At 44.8% G+C, this 20808-nt stretch overlaps 1 protein-coding gene and 1 long non-coding RNA gene across 2 annotated transcripts in view; one reads left to right on the top strand and one right to left on the bottom strand.

Moving 5' to 3' along the window:
• Positions 1-146: 146 nt before the first annotated feature.
• On the bottom strand, positions 147-1454 carry LOC125760343 (uncharacterized). The gene is made up of 3 exons (XR_007417890.1): positions 1420-1454; positions 806-891; positions 147-279 (listed from the first exon to the last, which is right to left on the bottom strand). It is a non-coding gene; the product is annotated as an uncharacterized LOC125760343 (long non-coding RNA).
• A 1098-nt stretch (positions 1455-2552) lies between these two features.
• Positions 2553-20808, top strand: part of LOC119374684 (uncharacterized) — a 37166-nt gene continuing 18910 nt past the window's right edge. Inside the window, exons 1-14 of the mRNA XM_037644857.2 lie at positions 2553-3151; positions 4405-4605; positions 6147-6284; positions 7996-8262; positions 9209-9355; positions 10086-10322; positions 11678-11890; positions 13354-13446; positions 14672-14839; positions 15531-15698; positions 16269-16538; positions 17124-17420; positions 18022-18291; positions 19424-19729. Of these exons, the coding sequence (XP_037500785.1) occupies positions 2762-3151; positions 4405-4605; positions 6147-6284; positions 7996-8262; positions 9209-9355; positions 10086-10322; positions 11678-11890; positions 13354-13446; positions 14672-14839; positions 15531-15698; positions 16269-16538; positions 17124-17420; positions 18022-18291; positions 19424-19729 (3165 nt within the window). The 5' untranslated portion in view covers positions 2553-2761. The remainder of the gene's footprint in view (positions 3152-4404; positions 4606-6146; positions 6285-7995; positions 8263-9208; positions 9356-10085; positions 10323-11677; positions 11891-13353; positions 13447-14671; positions 14840-15530; positions 15699-16268; positions 16539-17123; positions 17421-18021; positions 18292-19423; positions 19730-20808) is intronic.

Here is a 20808-nt window from a genome sequence, read left to right as displayed (position 1 = left end):
GGAGCCCACTCCAACTATCTTTGGCTGGAAAGAAACACCTGAGAAGCCAGAAGATGATGACAAGGAGCCTGGCAAGAAAAAGAAAGGCAAGCCAAAGAAGCCTTCAGATGAGCCACGCGACCAGAAAGAACCAGAAACCGTCATTATCACTGAAGTGACTCGCATCATCCAGGAAGGCGACAAGATGCCAGGGTTCCCAGGAGAGCCTGTAGATGACACAAAGGAGCCCACGAAGCTTCCAAGCAGAGAGGGCACACCTGGAAAGGAGCCCACTCCTATCTTTGGCTGGACAGAAACACCTGAGAAGCCAGAAGATGATGACAAGGAGCCTGGCAAGAAAAAGAAAGGCAAGCCAAAGAAGCCTTCAGATGAGCCACGCGACCAGAAAGAACCAGAAACCGTCATTATCACTGAAGTGACTCGCATCATCCAGGAAGGCGACAAGATGACAGGGTTCCCAGGAGAGCCTGTAGATGACACAAAGGAGCCCACGAAGCTTCCAAGCAGAGAGGGCACACCTGGAAAGGAACCCACTCCAACTATCTTTGGCTGGAAAGAAACACCTGAGAAGCCAGAAGATGATGACAAGGAGCCTGGCAAGAAAAAGAAAGGCAAGCCAAAGAAGCCTTCAGATGAGCCACGCGACCAGAAAGAACCAGAAACCGTCATTATCACTGAAGTGACTCGCATCATCCAGGAAGGCGACAAGGTGCCAGGAGTTCCCAGGAGAGCCTGTAGATGACACAAAGGAGCCCACGAAGCTACCAAGCAGAGAGGGCACACCTGGAAAGGAACCCACTCCAACTATCTTTGGCTGGAAAGAAACACCTGAGAAGCCAGAATATGATGACAAGGAGCCTGGCAAGAAAAAGAAAGGCAAGCCAAAGAAGCCTTCAGATGAGCCACGCGACCAGAAAGAACCAGAAACCGTCATTATCACTGAAGTGACTCGCATCATCCAGGAAGGCGACAAGGTGCTAGAGTTCCCTGGAGAGCCTGTAGTTGACACACAGGAGCCCACGAAGCTACCAAGCAGAGAAGGCACACCTGGGAAGGAGTCAACTACAACCAGCTTTGGCTGGAAAGAAATGCCTGAGAAGCCAGAAGCTGATGACAAGGAGCCTGGCATGAAAGAGAAAGGCGAGCCAGAAAAGCCTTCAGATGAGCCATACGACCAGAAAGAACCAGAAACTGTCATTTTCACTGAAGTGACACGCATCATCGAGGGAGGCGACAAGCTGCAAGGTTTCCCTGGGGAGCCTGGCTATGGCACACAGGAGCCATCCATGCTTCCAAGCAGAGAGTGTACACCTGGAATGGAGTCCACTCCAACCATCTTTGGCTGGAAAGAAACACCTGAGAAACCAGAAGCTGGTGATAAAGAGTCTGGCAAGAGAAAGATAGGTAAGCCAAAGAAACCTTCAGATGAACCAAAGGACCAGAAAGAACCAGGAGGTGTCATTATCACTGAAGTGATTCGGGTCACCGAGGAAGGCGAAAAAATTGAAAAGTTGTCTGAAGAGGCTGGTGCTGACACAAAAAAGCCCTCCGAGCTTCCAAGCAGAGACGGTATACCCTGCAAGGATACTACATTGAGTGTTTCTGGCTTGCAAAGGGTGCTTGATGAGTCGGAGTTTGGGAAGGAGCTTTCCAGGAATGTTGAGCCAACAGTGTCGGTGGACGTACGAGATAATGAAGAAATCAAAACAGGCATCATCTGTGATGTTCCTGGCTTTTTGGAAAGCGAAAAGAGGTTTGGAGAATCGGTTGCGCCTGGTTTTGTTATTGAACCAAGTGATCGTCCAAGTGCAGACACACAAGAGAAGAGTGCTGGAAAAGAAATAGAGGAAAGGCAACGCCAGGGGTGGTTCTCAAGCTTGGTGGCTGTTGCGAAGAGCATTACATCTTGGGAGAGTACAGATGATCAGGCTGAGCCTGCTGCACCAATTTTGCTCGACTCTGAAGGGAGTCCTGTGCCTGCGTCACCTCACAAGGACAGTCGTTCTGAGGAGTCCAAGCCACAGGATAATGATGATCGTGACACAGCGCCCCAGCCCATTGTTGAGTTTGAGCGAGTTGTGCCTTCGGCTCCTTTTGAACTTGAGGCGAGTTTTGATGACGGATCGCGACCAGGCACTGGCGCTCCATCCGCACCCAGGCTCATTGAAGGACTGGAATCCATCGCTGGTGATGTTCCGAGCACAGCTGGCAGAGATTCGGGGATCATTTCAGAGCGGCACCAACCGTCTGACATGTCGAGCGAGCCAGATGATAGTACTTCTATTTATTCTACCGGAACTGATGACTCGTTTTCGGTGTTGCACAGTCACCGTCCGTACGATGAGCCAAAGGTGTCCAAGGGACGACAGAAGAAGCACAAACAAAGGCAAAAGGGCGAGACGTTTCTTGTGGCGTCGGCAGTGTCGAGTCACGCTGGTCGGCGGTCAGCGTCAAAGTCACCATCGCCACCATCGGAGCGTGACAAACCCTCAACGTTTCGTGAGAGCAGGAGTCCTCCACCACCAGGCTTTTTACCAGACGTGTTGGGACAGGTCTCGGCTCCTCGGTGGGTTGCCGGCAGCGACCCATCTCACGGCACCTCTTTAGTCGAGCGCCTCCGTCGGGATGTGGTAGACTACGCAGTCCAGGCACCGGCTCCAGAAAGGTCGGCTCAACCCAGTTCCGAGAAGGTCGACGAGTTTGTCAAAGCCGATACCACAACGACTTACGCTGCACCTCCGCTACCTGGCAACAGTCGAGCATGAGCCAAAAGCTGTACAGTTGGTTGCCCAGTTTCGGGGCTGCTCCGCAGAGAGAAGATGCTCCTTTAGTTCAAGGGCATTTTGACAGATACAGCGACGACAGCCAGCGGGTACCTGCGGAACACCTTCATGGTGACGGCAGAGAAAAGCCGACAGAGACAGCACTGCGTTCTTCGCCCGACACCGCGGAAGGAATGTTGGCGGCATCGCCAACTTCATCTGGTGCTGACAGTGAAGGACCTCCTTTGCCTGATTGGCTAATCAACACCAAATGGCCTTCGCGGGTGACCACCATCATGATTCTGGTCTTCCGGCGGATCTTCATAATTGAGAGGCTCTTGAAGGAAGCCTCCTCTCTCCAGGGCGGTGAAAGGCAGCAGAAGATAAAGGTACGTTATGAATTTTTTTTTAAAGGGGCACTCAAGAGAAAAACGATTTTTCTCATATTAGTAAACTTACTCTTTCACAATCTCAAAAACACCACGCTTGCCACGAGAAGGCGCGTGGTAAGTGAGAAAACGCACAAAAAGAAAATTCAGGTGGCCAAGCCACCTTGATGTTCCCGCACAAGTTGCTGTAATGTCATAGATTTTGATGATGTCTGTTAGGGCCTACATATTTCCTAATCGGTAAAAATGAAGTACATTGTCTTTTGAGGGAGCCAGGAGACCTGAAATGCCAAGTTTCAGGAAATCTCAGTTGAACCATTTCGGCCAAAATATGAAAAACACATTGAAATTCATGACGCGACTATTTGAGATTTTGATGGGAAATTTAAAAGTTAAACTTTTTACATTGATTTTCTTGTCTAATAATAAACCTATGGTGGTAAAATTAATGACACTGGAGTTTTCAAGCATAATTTATCAGTCTAAACTAATTTATTGTTTCACTTTAGTGTTTCTTGTTTCACTTTTCATTCAGAGCTTGCAGCAGTACTTAGTCACTACTGACAGCCATTATCACCTTATAACTAGATAATCATCCTAGACAAAATTCACAGTCCAGTAGCCAATAGTTATATCCACGGAGAAATTTGTACATGACTGACGTCATATGGCAATCAATTACTCCTATTATCATGCCCACAGCTATTGAGAGAGTCACCTAAACACTGTTCACTGAGGAAGTGAACGTGACTAAGTTATATGTTTAACTGGGGCCCAGATCTACCAAGGGGTGCCTCTTGCATGGAACAATGTCAAGTCAGAGAAGCCTTGAGTCATTATTCTGCGGCATATCTTTTGTAACTCCGTGACACGTCGCATCTATTGATTGTCTCTACAAGTCTCTTTTGACCAAAATTTGACAAGAAATGACATGCGCAAGACATACATGCATGATCACCGCTGCTGCTTATGAACTTAAACACACCAGGAAACACAAATCTTGAGAAAATTGCGATCCAGAAGCTTGTGTATTTCATCTGCTCCATGCTCTCGTGGTCTCCTCATTAGCACTACAAAAAAGGCACGTTGAAACACACTGCTGACTTCTTTGACACACCTCAGTGATGTGTCGGTCAGTTTGAGCTAAAGAAAATTCTACCCGAACTTCGTAGCTTAGGCATTGTACTTCAAAGTTGTGTACATGCCGAATACTCATACATGCCACAATGTTTTCTTTGCGATTCTTTTTTTAGGAAGCACAGCAGCTCATCGACGACGTGTCTAGGCAGCTGTACGACCCAGATGTGTGTCAGAGCTTGGAGCAATACCATTCGGAGCACCCGGAGATGGCAAGGCACTACAGTGAACTGTCGGATCAGCTTCAGCAACTAGTACAGCAGCTTGACTCGACAAAGTCATCAGCAGCTCAGCCAGAGTCGCCAAAGCCTGGCATGGTACGTTCTGAATTACTAGTTGAGCCCAGTCTTTCAGGTTTGGTAATGTGCATTTTCTTGCTGATGAATACAACTAGTACTTTTTATCCGCGAGTTAAAAGTCACACACCTTTGTTGTCTTACGGCCTTTCTTTTCTACTTTTCCTTTCTTAATGATGTTAAAGTTGTGACTGTCCCAGCCTACCATATATGCTATCACACTCTGGAAGAATGAAGCTTTGGTGCTTGATTGAAGCTTCAGAAGTATAAAACCACAGTACCTACAGCCAGTTAAATAGGGTCGATTATTGTCTAAAGAGTAGCAATCATGGAATAAAGCATCACCAGGTAATAATGAGCTGACTGTAGTGTTACAGAGAATGTAAACTTAACGAATAATTATAAAGCATGCAAAACATACAGCAAGTATTAATAGAATGTTTTCACTGTCGTTAAAGTAGGTGTGAGGCAAGAACAGCATTTAATTTCTTTGGATCTTCATCTTAATCAGAAGTTATTCGTGACTGCAACTGAATGCGTGCTTTCCCATTTAATAGAAAACACTGATCACTGACATAGAGCCTATGTACGCACAAGGTCGTCCATTTTTACAAGCACAAAAGAAGTACATTTTTTTCCATGTAGAAGAAATGCTGAATTCATACTTGCTTGAGTACTTAATTAGCTATTTGCCTTAGACATAAATGACCCCTCACATGGGTCACCTATCTGAGCAGAGTCATACCTTGACGTAACTAAATGAATATAACAAAGTAAATCTAAAATGTTTTGTGTCATTTGAAGCACGTAATAAATGCAGGATGAAAGGAATGTATTTGCTTGTCTGACACAACTTAATTATGATGAAGGTAGCTTATGGTATTTAGGTTTCTGTTTGACATCACTCCCTTCTGAGCCTTCACTGCTGACTTTATGCAGAACTTGTGTCAGGACATATTATTTTAATGCATTTGCATTAAAGAGTGTGAAAGCAGGAAAAGCTGTACATGTGTGCTTGCTGTGAAGCCAGTTTAAGGCACAGAGGTGATGTTTATTGTATAGTGGAAACATTGTGGGTCTGATGCGATAAAGCCGCCGCTCTCGGAGACAGTTCACGCAGTCGTGCAACAAAACGTGGACGTTTATTAAACACTTCTTTAATATGTGGCGAGCTCGCCGGCCGAATCCAAAGATTCTAGCTGAAAGTACAGACCTGAACTAAATTAAGTATAAACCTGAAGTAAATGAACTATGGTATGTTGCAGAATGGTCAACCAGAGAGGGTTAAAACTGGAAAGTGGGAAACGGAAGTGTGTCCAAGAGTGTAAGCGGGAACTGGAAGTAAGATCGTGGCCAGAATGGGTACCTAGAAGTCGTGTGACGAACCGGAAGCACTGTGACGGTAGTTTGGTGTGACGTGGAAGTCACGTGATGCAAGTTGGAGGTGATGTCAAAGGGGGAGAGTAAAGTTTGAAGTAATGTAACGGAAGCTAAAGAGGTGTGATGTAATACGGATTTTTCTTGCATTTGTCACTAAATTTCCGCTTTTTTTTTTTGATTAGGATGAAAAGAGCATGCAGTTCTGGCTTGGCCTAGAATCCCTTCACGTGTGGCTCATTGATTTACAAAGGCTGCTCGGCGTTCACCTTGACGCTCTTAGCAACCCTGTTGTGCTGCAAGACCTGCTTCAGGAGCTGAGGGTGAGTGTTTCAGCTGATGGCTCTTATCATTTCATTACACGGCTTCTTGTTTTCTTTTTTCATGCATATGCAACTGTGCATTATCGCTCCTGAGATCACCAACATTAAAGGCCATCTAGCCCGTGATCAAGAATTTCGCTCATCCTTTTGCTATCTGCTGCTTTAAATAACAATCATTACCCATAAGCGATATGAACCTGCTGCAAAGTTATTCATCTGATCTTTCAACAACTTTAATCCCCATCAAATTCATCGTAATTGCTCTATCACATTCACAAGCGCTTTCTCACATATTGTGCAAAGGGTGTCTTCTTTTTATCTTAACTACTGAAAGCAACGGCTGCAGCACCACGTCAGTGCAATTGCTTGGAATAACAGAGACCAGAATTGCACGCCCTGTCTTTTTAGAAGCAATTTCTTGTTAGTATGCAGCTTGTGTGCACGTTTACAAAAGTTATACTACCGGGCAAACAAGGAAATGACTGGTTTGTTTTTACACAGGTTCATCTCAAAACACCAGTCATCCTTAGAGATATGTTTATTTGGCTACTGGGAACTATAGGTAGCGCAAGTAATTCAGCACATTCGCAAAGGACAAACGCTTGTCCTGTGGATCCTCTCTTGTGAACATGTCGAATTATTTCCACTACCTAGGCTTTCAAGTCTGTCTATTACACTAGGCCATAAACAGCTAAAAGTTTATTTGAGCTAGTTTGCACAGATTTATCTCTCCACAATGTGATCAAATGATTCAGGAAAGACACATAATGCTCACGTGTCCTTCGTTGCTTATTTTGTTTGTTTGTTGTGTGTGCATGTGTCATAGGGACAACCGCCTTCTTTTTATCTGCAATACTAAGACCACTGAAATGCCTTTGTTATGTGATGTTCTTCAGCTTGGCCAATGTGATCAGAGAAGCTTGCAGTGATGGAAATAACTGCAGTGCTATCGCAGAGCGGTGCCTTTTCCGGTGCTAATGCTTTTCATGCTTTTCACGCGTGGCCGGTGTTCAGAGCGACAGTCCGTCCTCGTTATCAATCGGATCGGTCAGCCACAAGTGGTGGATAAGACTAGAATATAGCATAGAATATAGCATGAGGCATTGCTTCACAATAGAAACCCCGTACCACTTAAAGGGACACTAAAGGAAAATATTAAGTTTGGTTAGGTTGGTTTTTTTACCTGTTTAAAAGTCTATCACCACTTTCGACATGCCGATAAACGAATTCTTTTGCATCAAAAACAGCGACTGAAAGTCCATGGTACTGCTTCTCAATTCGAATTGCCCAAGCCAAATGGAGGACTTCACGTCGCCATCTCGGGCGCTAATTTATGTGACTTGGCAGGCGTTCGAGAGATCCTTGGCCGTAACATGTAGCACCAACTGTGGCTTGCTGCACGTTAATTGTAATTCGCTTTTCATCTGAAGCCGTTCAGTAATTAAAATAGATGATCTGATGTCATTTATTGGGGTACCCACAGAGCATGACAGGGAGCGCGACTCCAATTTCTCAATTTCGTCATTTCCTCGCTTACAAATGCTCTGTCCTTACCAGGAATGGTGAATTGGTTATTACAAAAGCCTAATCTTTCAGTCAAGCTCAATTTAATATGTCTCTTTGGCTTGACGTTGGCATAACACCGGTCTCAAAGCACCAGTCGTTCCCCTCTCATCTATGCAACTGATTTCTCATTGTGCATCCCTTACAGCGACTCGTGGCTGAGACTGCGTCGCGTGAAGCCCAGCTGGCAGACCTGGAGGCCCAGTCGCGGCTGCTATCGCCTGAGACCAACCGGGAGGCCCTTGAGAGGTTTGCCCTCCTACAGAGTGAACTTGGCAACGTGTACAGCCTCTTGGAAGAGCGAGCGCGCGCAGTCGAGGACCGTCTCCTGGCGGTCGAGCAAGACAGGAAAGAACAAGAGCAGCTGCTGGCCTCTGGCAGTGAGGAAACTCTTCCGAACCGGCAGTTCATTCAGGTAACGCTTCGATTCGTTGACCATGCTTTGATCAGTGCTAACCTAATCCACCGCATCTGGTCTGCACACTGGTCACACACTGGTCTGCACTTTTTGGTTACAACACTTAGTTGGAAGGAACCCTCCGGCAATGCTAAACTCTAAAGATCTAAAGAAGGTTGCCTTATACGAGGACGAGGAGGATCATGCTAGTTGCAGCTGAATCTATCCTTGCAGAGGGCATGCCAGCAGTTGTTCCAGCCAATATCTCCTTCTTTACACCTGTATGACTGGGTAAACATGATGCAGTGTTCAATGTGGCACCAGTGTGTCGGATGTCACTGACACTATTAACGAGAGATTAACAAGATGCCTAGATAGGTTTCTCCTGCTGAGAAGCCGTGTCGTATCAAGCAATGACAGCAGCTCCAATGTGGCAACGTCGGCTGCTTGGTGAAGCATTACTTCCCTCTCACTAGGATAGCCTTCTCTAGTGTGCAACAAGTTACACTCTCTCCTACTGCCTTCATTTCCTTCGACTTGTGAAATAAAGAAGGCTAGCCTTGTCTGAAGTAAAAACAACAGCTAAACATCACAGCATCTGAATGCGAGCCACTTGGTACGTTTCCATAGTTAGAACTGCACAAAATAAAACACAGGACACAGGACAGCACTGGTTCTGCATCTACTTGTCCATGTTTTATTTTTCGCTGTTCTAACTATGAAGCTAAATGTCACCACTCGATTACCAAACCAGCGTCTTATATGAACCAGTGACCTTATACGTCTAATACGAACCAGTGACGTTATACGAAAGATTATTTCATTCAAGGTTATAACGCAACACTTTACAAAACGTGGTGGTAAAAGATGCGATGGTGGAAATGGCACCCCCAATTCAGTTTTGAATGCTCGCAACTGCACTCCTCCGAATGCAGGAAGATTCATTCTTGCCTTTCTTCATCAGGAACTGAACCAGTCTCTGCAAGACCACGAGTGTGCCGTGCTCAAACTGCTGAGAAGCCCAGAGTCGGTGCCCCAGCAGGAGACCGACGACACTCCCACGACTGAACAAGTACTGCAAGAAGTGCACCGTGCTAGCCAGCCCTCCACAGTAAGCAGATTTTCTCAATTCCACAGGCAGTGCGTCGTGGTGATGAAGTAAGGCATCGCACTATACAGGGGCGATGCCAGCAGGGGCACGGGGGAATTGGAGCCCCCCAAAATTTTCGCCTGCCCCCACAAGTGCAAACATAGTCAAAACGCAATGCATAAGCTCCCCACCTCCCTGCCCCCCTGAAGGAACTCACTTGTCGCAGGTGCCCCTCCCCCGTAAAAAAAATCCTGGCGCTGCCCCCGACACTATGTACAGGAAGCAACGAGTTATTTTTCGAATTTTACCGAAATAGCTATTGTGGTATACAGCTGAGATAATAAGCACCTATATCTAAAGAAGCTATCTGTGGGATCCAAACCCACAACCTTCAACGTGCAATTTGAAGGTTGTGGGTTCAAATCCCACCAATGGAAAGGGTGCTTTTTCGTCCACTTTAATTCCTTTCAGTTTAGGTCATAACCATTACACTACAGTTAAAAACAACAAATAGTGTCCCCTATGCTTTCCTTGGCTTAATTATCTGGTAGTTTCATTGGTCATGACCGCTTTAAAGCAATTTGTGTGTTCCCTTTCATGTTGCTCAAGAGGGTATAGGCAAACGTAAGAGCACATGTCCCAAGTTATGAGCCTCTAGGTTGCACTCTTGCGTGCATTGTGCCCTTACAGCAAATGTAGCGAGGAGGGTAGACGTGGATCGAAGCTAACCTTTGCCATGTACTCGTTCAAGGACACCGCTACACCCTCGTCCTGGCTGGACGAAGCACCGTCGGAATCGAGCCCAGAGTCCTTGCGCGACACATGGGCCCAGATTGTATCCAGCCTGCAAGAATTGGAAGACGATGCCGACGTTGAGCCGCAGAGGTTCCGCATCATTTACCTGCGCATAATTCAGCTCATCATCGTCTACCGAAAGCATGCAGCGAGCGTGCTCTCGGAGCCTGTGGATCTTCAAGAATCGGCGGAGGTGAGACTTCTTGCACACTGCTCTGACAAAACAACCAACGCAGTCTTTGAGATGACCGAAATGCTGTGTGATTAGTTGAGGCACTCTCCAGACAATCTCGCAATCTCTCTAAACTCCGTCCGTTATTTCTTTGCCTTTCACTGATTGATACTGTTCGTTATCTGTTTGCCTTTCACTGATTGATTTCATCAAAGGAACAAGATGCGAAGGTCTTCTTTGTCAGAAATGTAACCCTTTGCGACAAAGCATCCTCATTTGGAGACGCAACTTACTTCTTGCCATTTCTGTGCACTATTGGCAAGGAAGAGACTACAAGTACTGAGTTAATGGTAAACTAGGCATCCTTGTTGCTTTAAGTTCTGTGTATCACTTCTGGTCGAAATATTCTGCTACACACAATCACTTTGGTGAAGGCAGTACCATGTTTTAACAAGACGTTGACATGGGGCTGTTCGGCAAACATTTCAAAATATTTTATTGCGATAGCAACTATATGGACAGTCTCGGCTGGTTTTTGCCGCCGCCGTCATGCACCGTATATGTATAAGTATGTATATATATATATATAAAGTCCCAAAGAAAAATAATTCAGGAAAATGCTTCCGAAGCGCGGAATCGAACCAGCGACCTCTCTCTCCGCAGCACGTGGCGCTAACTACTACGCCACGAAGTGCAGATCCTTCAGGCAGCGAACAGTGAGCGTTATATACACTCCTTTTACCACTGGCAGGACTCAGAGACGGCAGGCGCTTATAAGCGTTTCTTCATTACCAGCGAGATGGCGCGAGGAGCGCAACGGGCGCACTTAAATGTCGTCGGCCAGCTCGCTCGCTTCTTCTAATATTTGCACAGGGAGAACCTTGCCCTTCCGCTGTCTGCTCCCGCCGTAATTGCTGCCGGGGGGGATATGTTTTTGCAGCGTAGCAGAGCGTCCATCACGGGCTGCCTTTCTTGCTATCGCATTCATTGCTTCACCCTTGCAGCGAAACTGCGACATTTTTTGCACTAATTTAGGAATGTTTGCTGCCAGCATGTACTATTGCACGTAATTTGAGTGTGTCGTTGAAATCGGTTTATGATGAAATATAGCATGACTGACTGTACAATAATTAGATAAATATTTATTTTGTAACTCCAATTAATTGCTGTAAAATACACTGTAATTTATTCTAACGCTTCCACTTGCTTTAAACTTGGTCTCCAGAACCTTGGAATCAAATTATGTAAAGTTTACGCATTTAGACAGTCTGTCATAATGCATGTTGCGAAGGGATGATGCACATTAAAAAATAAAACCTTGGTTACTACAACTAGCATTGTTTGTACCCCACAATGCCATTTCCCACCTTTCGCAGCCATTGGATGCGCAGCTTCCGGAAGTGATAAGGATCGTGAGAAGGCTTCCGATCCTGGTGTCGAGCCGTGGGTCACGTCTTCCTCCCGAAGAGCAGGCCGCACTCAGTCAAGTCGGTAACGAGCTCATCACCTACATCGAGAGCTCAGAACCCGAGCTGAGGAACATGATCAGCGTACGTCTCGCCCTTCAGCAGGACGTGCGTAAACTTCAGGTACGTGCATTTGTCAAGTGAGAATGAAGACTCAAATATATGCTCGACTCACAAACGCACTTTAAGTTTAGGCCACTTGCATGCGTTTCGAGACCTTTGATCTCGGAGAATGCCTTCAATACGCTTATATCTATTCTCCCTCTCTTTCTGTTCTTTAATTAAGTTGGCCATGTATGTCATGGTTAAGCACAAAACTACATCAGTTAATGAACTCTACCCATCCCTGTGACTTTAATTACCTCCTAATGTCTTTGATGTCACCAATGCAGTACAAAGATAGTGCTACATGCACCTGGCTCAGTGACTATGGTGTTTGCTGCTGAGGAAAGGTCATGGGTTCGCTTCCCGGTCACAAACAGCCATATTTTGATGAGGGCACGATAAAATTGCATTCATGAACCACTCTTTGAATGCACATTAAAGAGAATCAGGTACCTGAAATTAATCCAGAAACATCCCATTACAGTGCCCCTCACAGCACACTGTGCAGCTTCAAGATGTCATGCGATCAAGAATATTTATTAACAAATACTAATTGTATGTCTAAGAAGCTGCTTCCATCGTTATATAATCAAATGAGAGGCGTTCTTTTTAGGGATGGGCGAATAGGAAATTTGAGGTTCGAAGCGAATCCGAAGCGAATAGTGATTTGGTCGAATAATTTCGAATCAAATAGTTCGAATAGTATATAGCGCATATTATTATGAAAAATAAGCGTTTTTGTCATGACCCTTGCACAATATTTTTAAGAATTGGAACTAGGTATGAGCGAATGTCACTTTTTTTGGTTTGAAATGAAGTGGAAGCAACCTTGAATAGTATCAAGATTTGAATAGCAGTACGGTGCAGGTTAGAAGTGGTACAATATGTTACAATTTAAAAATTACTATACTTAGCGCATATAAGCCCATATAACACGACTTAAACTTAAAAAAAAATGTACACTTAACCTTGAAGTGTGGCTTCGCGGCAGTGCAGATTTCTTCTGTAAAGGTGGTTTCACGGCACAGCAACCTGACACTACAGTGAAACCACCTTTACAGGGGGTTATGTGCGGTCAAACATACATACATTCGTTCATTTCGAATACTTCGAAATTTCGAATAATATAAATTCGTTCGAATATTCGAAACACCCGAATATTCGCCCATCCCTAGTTCTTTTCTTTTTTGCAAGCTCTATTTAATAGTTATTTTGCTCTAACCAGACATCATCATGCTTAGGTTTACTCCTTTGTGATCATGAACATTGCAACCTTCAGGCTGAACGCTTGATCTGAGCTGCGGCTACTACACCGTGGTCAGTTTCAGTGACATGAATCAGCTTTTTTAATACACGTTTGATTTGAGTGTGCTCTACTATGAGTTTACTTTCTTTTCCTAATTTTTTTTACTACTGTTTACATAGCCAAGCTCTGCCAAGTGCCAAACAGCCAAGAAAATTGCTCCATAATTTATTTTCAGGAACAAGCATCTCGCCTGCTTCAGAAGGTCGATCAGGAGTTGGCACCTCAGCTGGATCGCATTCATGAAGGAGACCCCGACTGGATCAGAAAGGTAAGCTCACCCTTTTTTTTTATTATTTTCTTTTGGTGATGTGAGACCTTTATCTCGCCTGACTACTTTTGAAGACAGTATCCTGTTATGTAGCAACTGGTGCAATGCTTCAATGATGCTATTGGCATTCTTCCTGCTGGCACAGCTGAGAAGCATGCAATGACAGCCGCGTCATCTTGAAATGTAGTCAAATGATAAGACAGCTCTGGTTCACCAGAGCTTAGGTAAAACATTGCCTAGTTCTGTCACAGAATGACAAAACATGGAAAACTGAGGCAACATTCCTAATGAATAACTTTCAGTGGTATTATCTTTCAGATCACACAAATTGAAAAGCAAGGAATATGTCACGTCAATGTTGCCTTTCTGTCATCCACTCGTTGAGTGCATTTACGAAACGGGCAACAGAAATGCCACAATTTTCAATTGCCCATCACTTGGCTCGAGTGTTGGAATGCAAATCTGCCATATGAAAATTTGAAGGCACACAAGTGATTGACAAAACATTCGAAACGCATCCTAATACAGCTTCAAATACATAACCACTTTGATGCTAAACTTACGGCACTATTGTTAAAGTAGCTGACTGGGCTAGTTGGTTATTCATACAGATACATATACATAAACAGCACAGTCCTGTGTGTTTGCTTTTCATGGCCGTGTTTTTGTTTTGCACTGTTTATCTTCACTATTGTTAAAGCGTTCCACTATAAAATAAAACGTCTTTAGAACTAAGTGCTCAGGTCATTCAAAATAATACATCATTATATACGTCACTTCATTGAACCTTTGCAGTTGAGCTTTGACAAAAGGAATTCTTCTTTATAGAGGAAGTTTCATTGTAAAGGTATTTGTTGTAAAGGTGTTTGGCTGTATCATGCAAAACTACCATTGAAATGTTACACTATACCATCAAACCACTTTGAATCTTTTCTTCTTGCTTCCATAGCTTAACATATTTTCTTGTATATAAGCAGCCCCTGCATAAAGCGTGCAGCCCACTACAAATTGCAAAAAAATAACGATTAAAAAGTAAAGTTGCCTTCCTTGCCGTACTTTTAAACCGTGCCATAAAGCAAACTTGCACGCCATAATTTGCATGTAATTCGCACCCCGACTTTAGCTCCCAATTTTCTGTATGTTTTGAGTGGGTTATAGGCGAGAAAATATGGTATTCCTGAAAGCATTGTTTCCTGCACTCACGCTCAATTGACACCTTTTCCAGGTGGAAGCCTGGATCGAAGCACTGTGTGCGGCGCGGGCCGAGGTGAGGGAGTTGACGAGGGCCACCACCGTACCGTCCACACCCGAGGACACGGATGTCGCGAGTCGCACGCCTGCAGTGGCCAGCCTTGCACAGTGTTCTCGCAGACTGCATATACTGTGGTGTCAGGTAAGCCTAACATACTGGGGCGTGATTTCTTTTCTTTACTGCAACTGTTCACGATGACTGCACAGAGTGTTTTAATCGTGTGTCTATAAGTCACGTACTTCAGCAAAGCCAGAGCTTAAACTTCGTCAGTTTCGTTCCACACATCACCTCGTTCCCACTTTGCTGCCCCGCAAGTTGCTGTCAACCCAGCATGGTAGCTTAGGAGATAAGGTGCTGCACTGTTAAGCTCGAGGACGTGGGTTCAATTGCCAGCTACTGCAAAAGAATTTCAATGCAGGCAAAGTGTAAGAACACTTGTGCACTTTGATATAAGTGCGCGTTAAAGAACCCTAGGTAATCAAAATTAATTCAGATTCGTCCACTACGATGTACCTCATAGTTATATCACAGTTCTGGCACGTAAAGCCTTGGAACTTATTAACTTAATTAAGTTACGGTATGCTCAGCATGGCCAAGTATATATTTGCTGACATCACCCCCTCCCATCACTCAACAATACCATAATGTAGTTTTGTAACCTTGAAACAGATAGACAGTGGATTACAAGTCTTTGGAAATAAAGCGTACAAAATATAACGAGAGTGCAAGCCTTCAAAGTGAAATATTATGCCGCTACAGACATGCTTTGGATCTTTCGGGAGAGAAGCAAAGCACTGGTGTTTGTGTTTACTCGTTGACATCTTGCGTGCAGTGTCAGCTCCTGGTACAAAGGGCCCTGAGACAACAGGCTCTGCAGAATAGGCTGGCAGGCTGCAAAGCAGCTTCCAAGGCACAGGAGACCTTCCTGGAACCCCTTATCGCTCCCTGGTCTCCCACAGGCAGCCCTCAGCAAGTGAAAGACATTGAGGATTCTGTGAAGGTGAGTACCCTGCCTCTGCTTGCACTCCTTTTTCTTTTTTCTATTAGTAGCCGTGTTTCGTTTTACTGTAATGAGCGAATAAGGCGTGCACTTATTGCATTATACCAGAACTAACCTATGGTTGAAAACTAGAAGGATAACAGTGAGTCTAAGGACCGCACGACAATCTATGAAACAAAAAGTGACTAGCGCAACGTTACGAAACTGGAAAGAAGCATTGTGAATTAGTGAGTGAACAGGGGTAGCCTATACTTTACTTGAGGTAAGAATAAGAAATAAAGCCTGGAAGGTCATCTTTTGTGTAGGGCAGATAGCTGGTGGTCTGTTAAAAATTAAAAAAAGGGTGCTAAGGGGAGGGAAGCACAGTCAAGAAGGTGCAAAGAATTATGCCATGTGATGAAATTAGGAAAGATAAAGGCAGTGGACTTAAAACAAGCTGATGATGACCAGTCATTGCTTGTCAAGAAACTCAGCAGCTGCATATCGCATAAGTATAGGGGACACCTATCTCAGTCGACTCTTCTGCAGCACATCCGCTAACGCAATGCCTCCACGCTTTCTGCCGCTCAGGAGGCGCTCCAGGAAGTCCAGTTCCTCGACGCTCTCGGAAAGCACCTATCCAGCCAGAGCGACCAGTCCGCCGAAACATCCGCGGAGGGTTCCTCGACAGACACGCTTGCCGAGGCCAGACTGGCCCAGCTCAGATCTTCGGCTTCAGCGTTGAAAAAGCTCGAGGAGGCCACAAGAGAGCAGCTCGCTTGGATGCAGCAGCACCCGCTTTGGGAGCCCAGTGCCCCCTCGTCACTGGAGTCGCTGGAAGAAGCGCTGCGCTCTCTTGAGGTGTGTTGTCTGCTCGTTTTGCTTGTTTTTATTTTTATTTTTTTGCTAGCATTCTTTCCGCAGTATGCTGTTGGTTTTAGCTATTTGGTGCGTCATACTTCAGAAATTATAAATGACAGAAAACAGGTGCAGACATGGAAATGTGCATGACAGAATGGTGCCATAGTTTTTCAGTTTTTCAGGCCTATATTAATTTTTCTAAAGCTTAGCAGCGTGGAAAAAAAATTCTTTTTGACAAAATCAGCTAGGGGCTTAAAGAGCTCCTTTTTTAGTGAAAAGTCGGTAAAAACGATGAACGACTTGCTCCAAATTTTATCCTTTTTATGTTTCAGTCCTTTTTGAACTTCTTGGCTTATATTAACTGTAGCTTTAAGTTCCTTCCCATGGTAATTGGATGGCATTCGAAAAAGAAAGACTTGCCCCTTCTTTTCGTGCAGTCCAGTTGCTTTACAAGCAGCCGCGATTCTTTACAGGACCTGAATCTCTCGCATGACCCAGATCTGACCTTTGCCATGGTCTTGACCTTGAGCTAATCTTGACTTGACCTGGACCTTAGCATGACCTGGAGCCATGATTCCTTTGCAGGACCTGGAATGCAAGGCTCGCATGCGAGTGCCCTACGTCCGCGACCTTCAGGACCTGTCCAGGGAGGTGGTGCTAGGGCCTCACGTGCCTCCGGAGCAACAGCCAGTGTGGTTGTTGCTGAAGTGGCACGAGTACTGGATCCTCTTGTCGAGGAGAACGACCTGGCTGCGTCGAGAGGTAGCCCGCCTGCGTCGAAACAGGGAGGTGCTGGACCGAGCCAACGCCGCCATCACGGCTGCGGAGAGGTTGCTCAAGGACAGCCAGCCACAGGCTAAACAGCCGACAAAGACCGTTGAAGTAAGCATGACTGGCCAGAAAGAGAGCCAGCGCAGCTCCCATAAGCATCGACTTAGTTTCTAAGGGAGACCAAATCGAGTATGATCTGAACAGTGCCAGGAATGGATAAAATTGAATATGTTTTAAGTGCCTTCAAATATTCGATGATGTTCATTGCCTAGTATGTTAACATCCAGAAAGAGAGCTGGCACAGTTTTTGTAAGCATAGAGTTAAGTTTCTAAGCATGCGCAAATGGCAATCTTTGAGATCAAGTCAAATACGAATCGAATAGCACGAGAGGCAATGCAAATCAAATAACTTTTTAATGTCTTTCTAGTATTGAACAGCTGTTTTACTAATACATAAAACGATGCTCCAAACTAAGTAAATGCAAATGTAATTAGCAATTTTTGTTGTAATTAGCTTATTATATATTCGCATTTCTTGCACAGTAATGTCCACCTCTTGGAGAGATCGAGCTTAAAGACTACAGTTATGCTGTCACGATCGATTTTTAAAAATCTTGAATTGTCTGAAGCAGAAAATCTCAGTTAAGATTGTCCAATTAGGATGATAAATGTTTTGTTCTTGGTTAACATGACACACATAATCACTTTTCAGCTGGCCAGACAGTTGCACGAGGCAGAAAGGAACCTGCAGATCGCCGCTGAAAAGCCATCGGGCGACCTGGTTTCTCTCGAAAGCTTGGAAGCGGACGCCCGGAAACTGAGGCAACGGCTCAGCAAGCTACAGGAAGGCTTGCAAAAGGCTCGCGCAAGCTGGTCAACCATGACCAAACAAGAAGACATCGAAAAGGCTGTGGAAGAGCTGCTCAGTGCCGCAGCACAAGCCGCCCAGCATGTTCCCACGGCAGACCTCGCCATGCTTCAGGTATTAACAGGATGTTCACGTGATTTCTTTAAGCTAGATTTAGAAACGAGACATACCTTTGAATTTTCAGTCCTCACGGATTGAAATGCAACAAATTAGGGCTATGTAGTGCACATACTTTTGTTTCTTCTGTCCTTGTCCTATTGGCGTAATATTGGCTTGTAACCTTATGTCAGATCCAACATATTACCTTTGGTGGCCACATTTGTCTTGACATGACACTGTTGTCTCGAGAACACTTGTTCTTATTCTTGAAGTTTTGATGTCAGGTTTCAATCTGTAAGCACTGTGCATTCTGTGCAAAGACAATGCATGGCTGTATCACATGCTAACATCTGTATTGTCACCTCTCTATGCATTACTGGTAGTATTTATTTCATGTACACATACACTTTCGATACAAAAAAAAACCGCATGCCTTCTTTCGATACTGGAATATGTTGACACTTGAGTCGTTGCATCACACGAGGATTTAATGGGACCACATTATGCCGACCCATTTAAAGTTGGCATCGAAGCATTCTTGATTATGTAGAACAGAAACAAAAGACAAATATGATTTTAGAGCCGTGTCCTGTGCACACTCAATCTCTAGCTGGCCTCCTGCACTGCCTACTCAAGATATAATGATCGGGTGGTTTGCAAATCCTTGCATTATGTCTTAAGCTATGTGCCATTGCTGGCACTGTTGTACAGTACTCACACATTGCAACGCGGCATCCTTTTTTTTAGTATAATGTCTGCTATGAACAATCGCTCGTGATAACTGCATCATGTCACTGAATAACTGCATCATGTCACTGAAAATCTGGCCCCTAGTGGAAGTGGTGGCTCTGACGTAAGTTTTGGAGTCAAAATTAGGCCGATATGATACGAATTGTACAGGCTGGAAATGAAAGTATGGGCATTACTTAGCCCAAAATTTTCGCGGGTTCAATCCGTGCCTACTGTACATGGCAATAATGCAGTGGTCGTGGGATCTGCGAGTTCAGATGTTGTGCATTGTCCAGCAGCGTCTTCTCGTGTGAATTCAAACAATGTATCTGTTGTTCCCGTTAAAGAAAGGCATTTTTCATGCCGTTCTTGTCACGTTTCGAGGCGCTTTAATTTGTTTGTCATTCGTTGGTGTCAGGCATGCAAGGAAGAGATGGAGGCGTGCAAGCCTGCCGTGCTGTTGGCTCTGTCGTCATGCCCGCCTGCCGACGAGGAAGCGCACCGAAGGCTGTACATCATCCTCAGCCGTTGGCAGATCATCATGGTGCTGCTGTTGAAGCAGCTCAGGACGGCAAGGAGGAGCATAGGCGAGCAAGACCGCGCCGTCATGACACGTTGCGCGTTGAGACCAAGCATAGAGGCAACGCAGGCTGCTCTCAAGCACGTCGCCAGGGAGAAACCCACGCAGCGTCTGCACATCAGATCCTGCTTGTACATAATTCAGGTGAGCAAAGCTTCGTGCAAGTCAAACTCTACTGATTGATCAGATGTCAGGATTTGAATTGATGAGCAAGTAGTAAAACAGCACTCAACAGCCTTTGGTTGAAAGCATTCATCGTATGACACTGATTTTTTTATGACGAGTGTTGGAGCGTGCAGTATTTTATAACATCAAAACAGTATTCAACGGAGCTAGTTGGTTCATAGCTAACACTGGTTCGAGCAGCAGAACCGAAAACAAGGGACAAGGAGCAGACATACAAGTACGTGGTTTACTAATGGCTGAAATTTCATTTCTGCACATGTGGCTAAATAAATAGCGAAACATACACAGTCACCAACAGATACCCAGCAGTCATTGACTCCTCGTTTCGTTTCCACTAACTGATTTTTACCTGCCAGAGAGATACAATAAATGTGTGGTTCTGACAAGAAAAGAACTGTGGTATCTCTCTGGCAGGTGAAAATCAGTTCGTGGAAACGACACGAGGCACCAATCACTGCTGGGTATCTGTTGGTGACAGTGTGTGTTTGACTATTTATTTAGCGGCGCGCACATAAATAAAATTTCAGTTGGTACGGCGTTGTTCTTGTTTGTCCTATCTTTGTCCCTCATTTTCAGTTGTGCTGCTTGAACCAGTGTTATTTATAACTAGAGCTGTGCGAATAGCAAAATTTTGGGTGCGAAGCGAATTCGAATAATAAAGATTGAGTGCGAATCGAATCGAATAATTTCGAATAATTTTCGAATATTTCTCAAACATTTTTCGAATAATTCGAAGTGAAATTACAGAAAAAGTTGCAGAGAATCCCTAAGTATGTTCTTGTGAGATAGCAACATGAAAGTGTTTCTTTTCGCGAGGTTGATGAAGCGCTGGTGGGGTCATATTTCATAGTTGTCTTTCTTATCAAGAATGAGGCAATGTAGAGGCCGAATGGTATTTATGTACATGATTTGGTGCAACCAAAGTGTTGCCGACAACACTTTACACGTGATAGGCAGAGATGCCATTTCCTCAGCCTCTCCTTCTCTTTCAACTTCTGTGGAAGGCCAATTGATGTGGCAGACAAGGGTGTGCTCCC

This window comes from Rhipicephalus sanguineus, chromosome 11 (genome assembly GCF_013339695.2).
Source record: "Rhipicephalus sanguineus isolate Rsan-2018 chromosome 11, BIME_Rsan_1.4, whole genome shotgun sequence".
NCBI lineage: Eukaryota > Metazoa > Arthropoda > Arachnida > Ixodida > Ixodidae > Rhipicephalus > Rhipicephalus sanguineus.
This window is presented reverse-complemented; position numbering and strand designations above follow the sequence as displayed.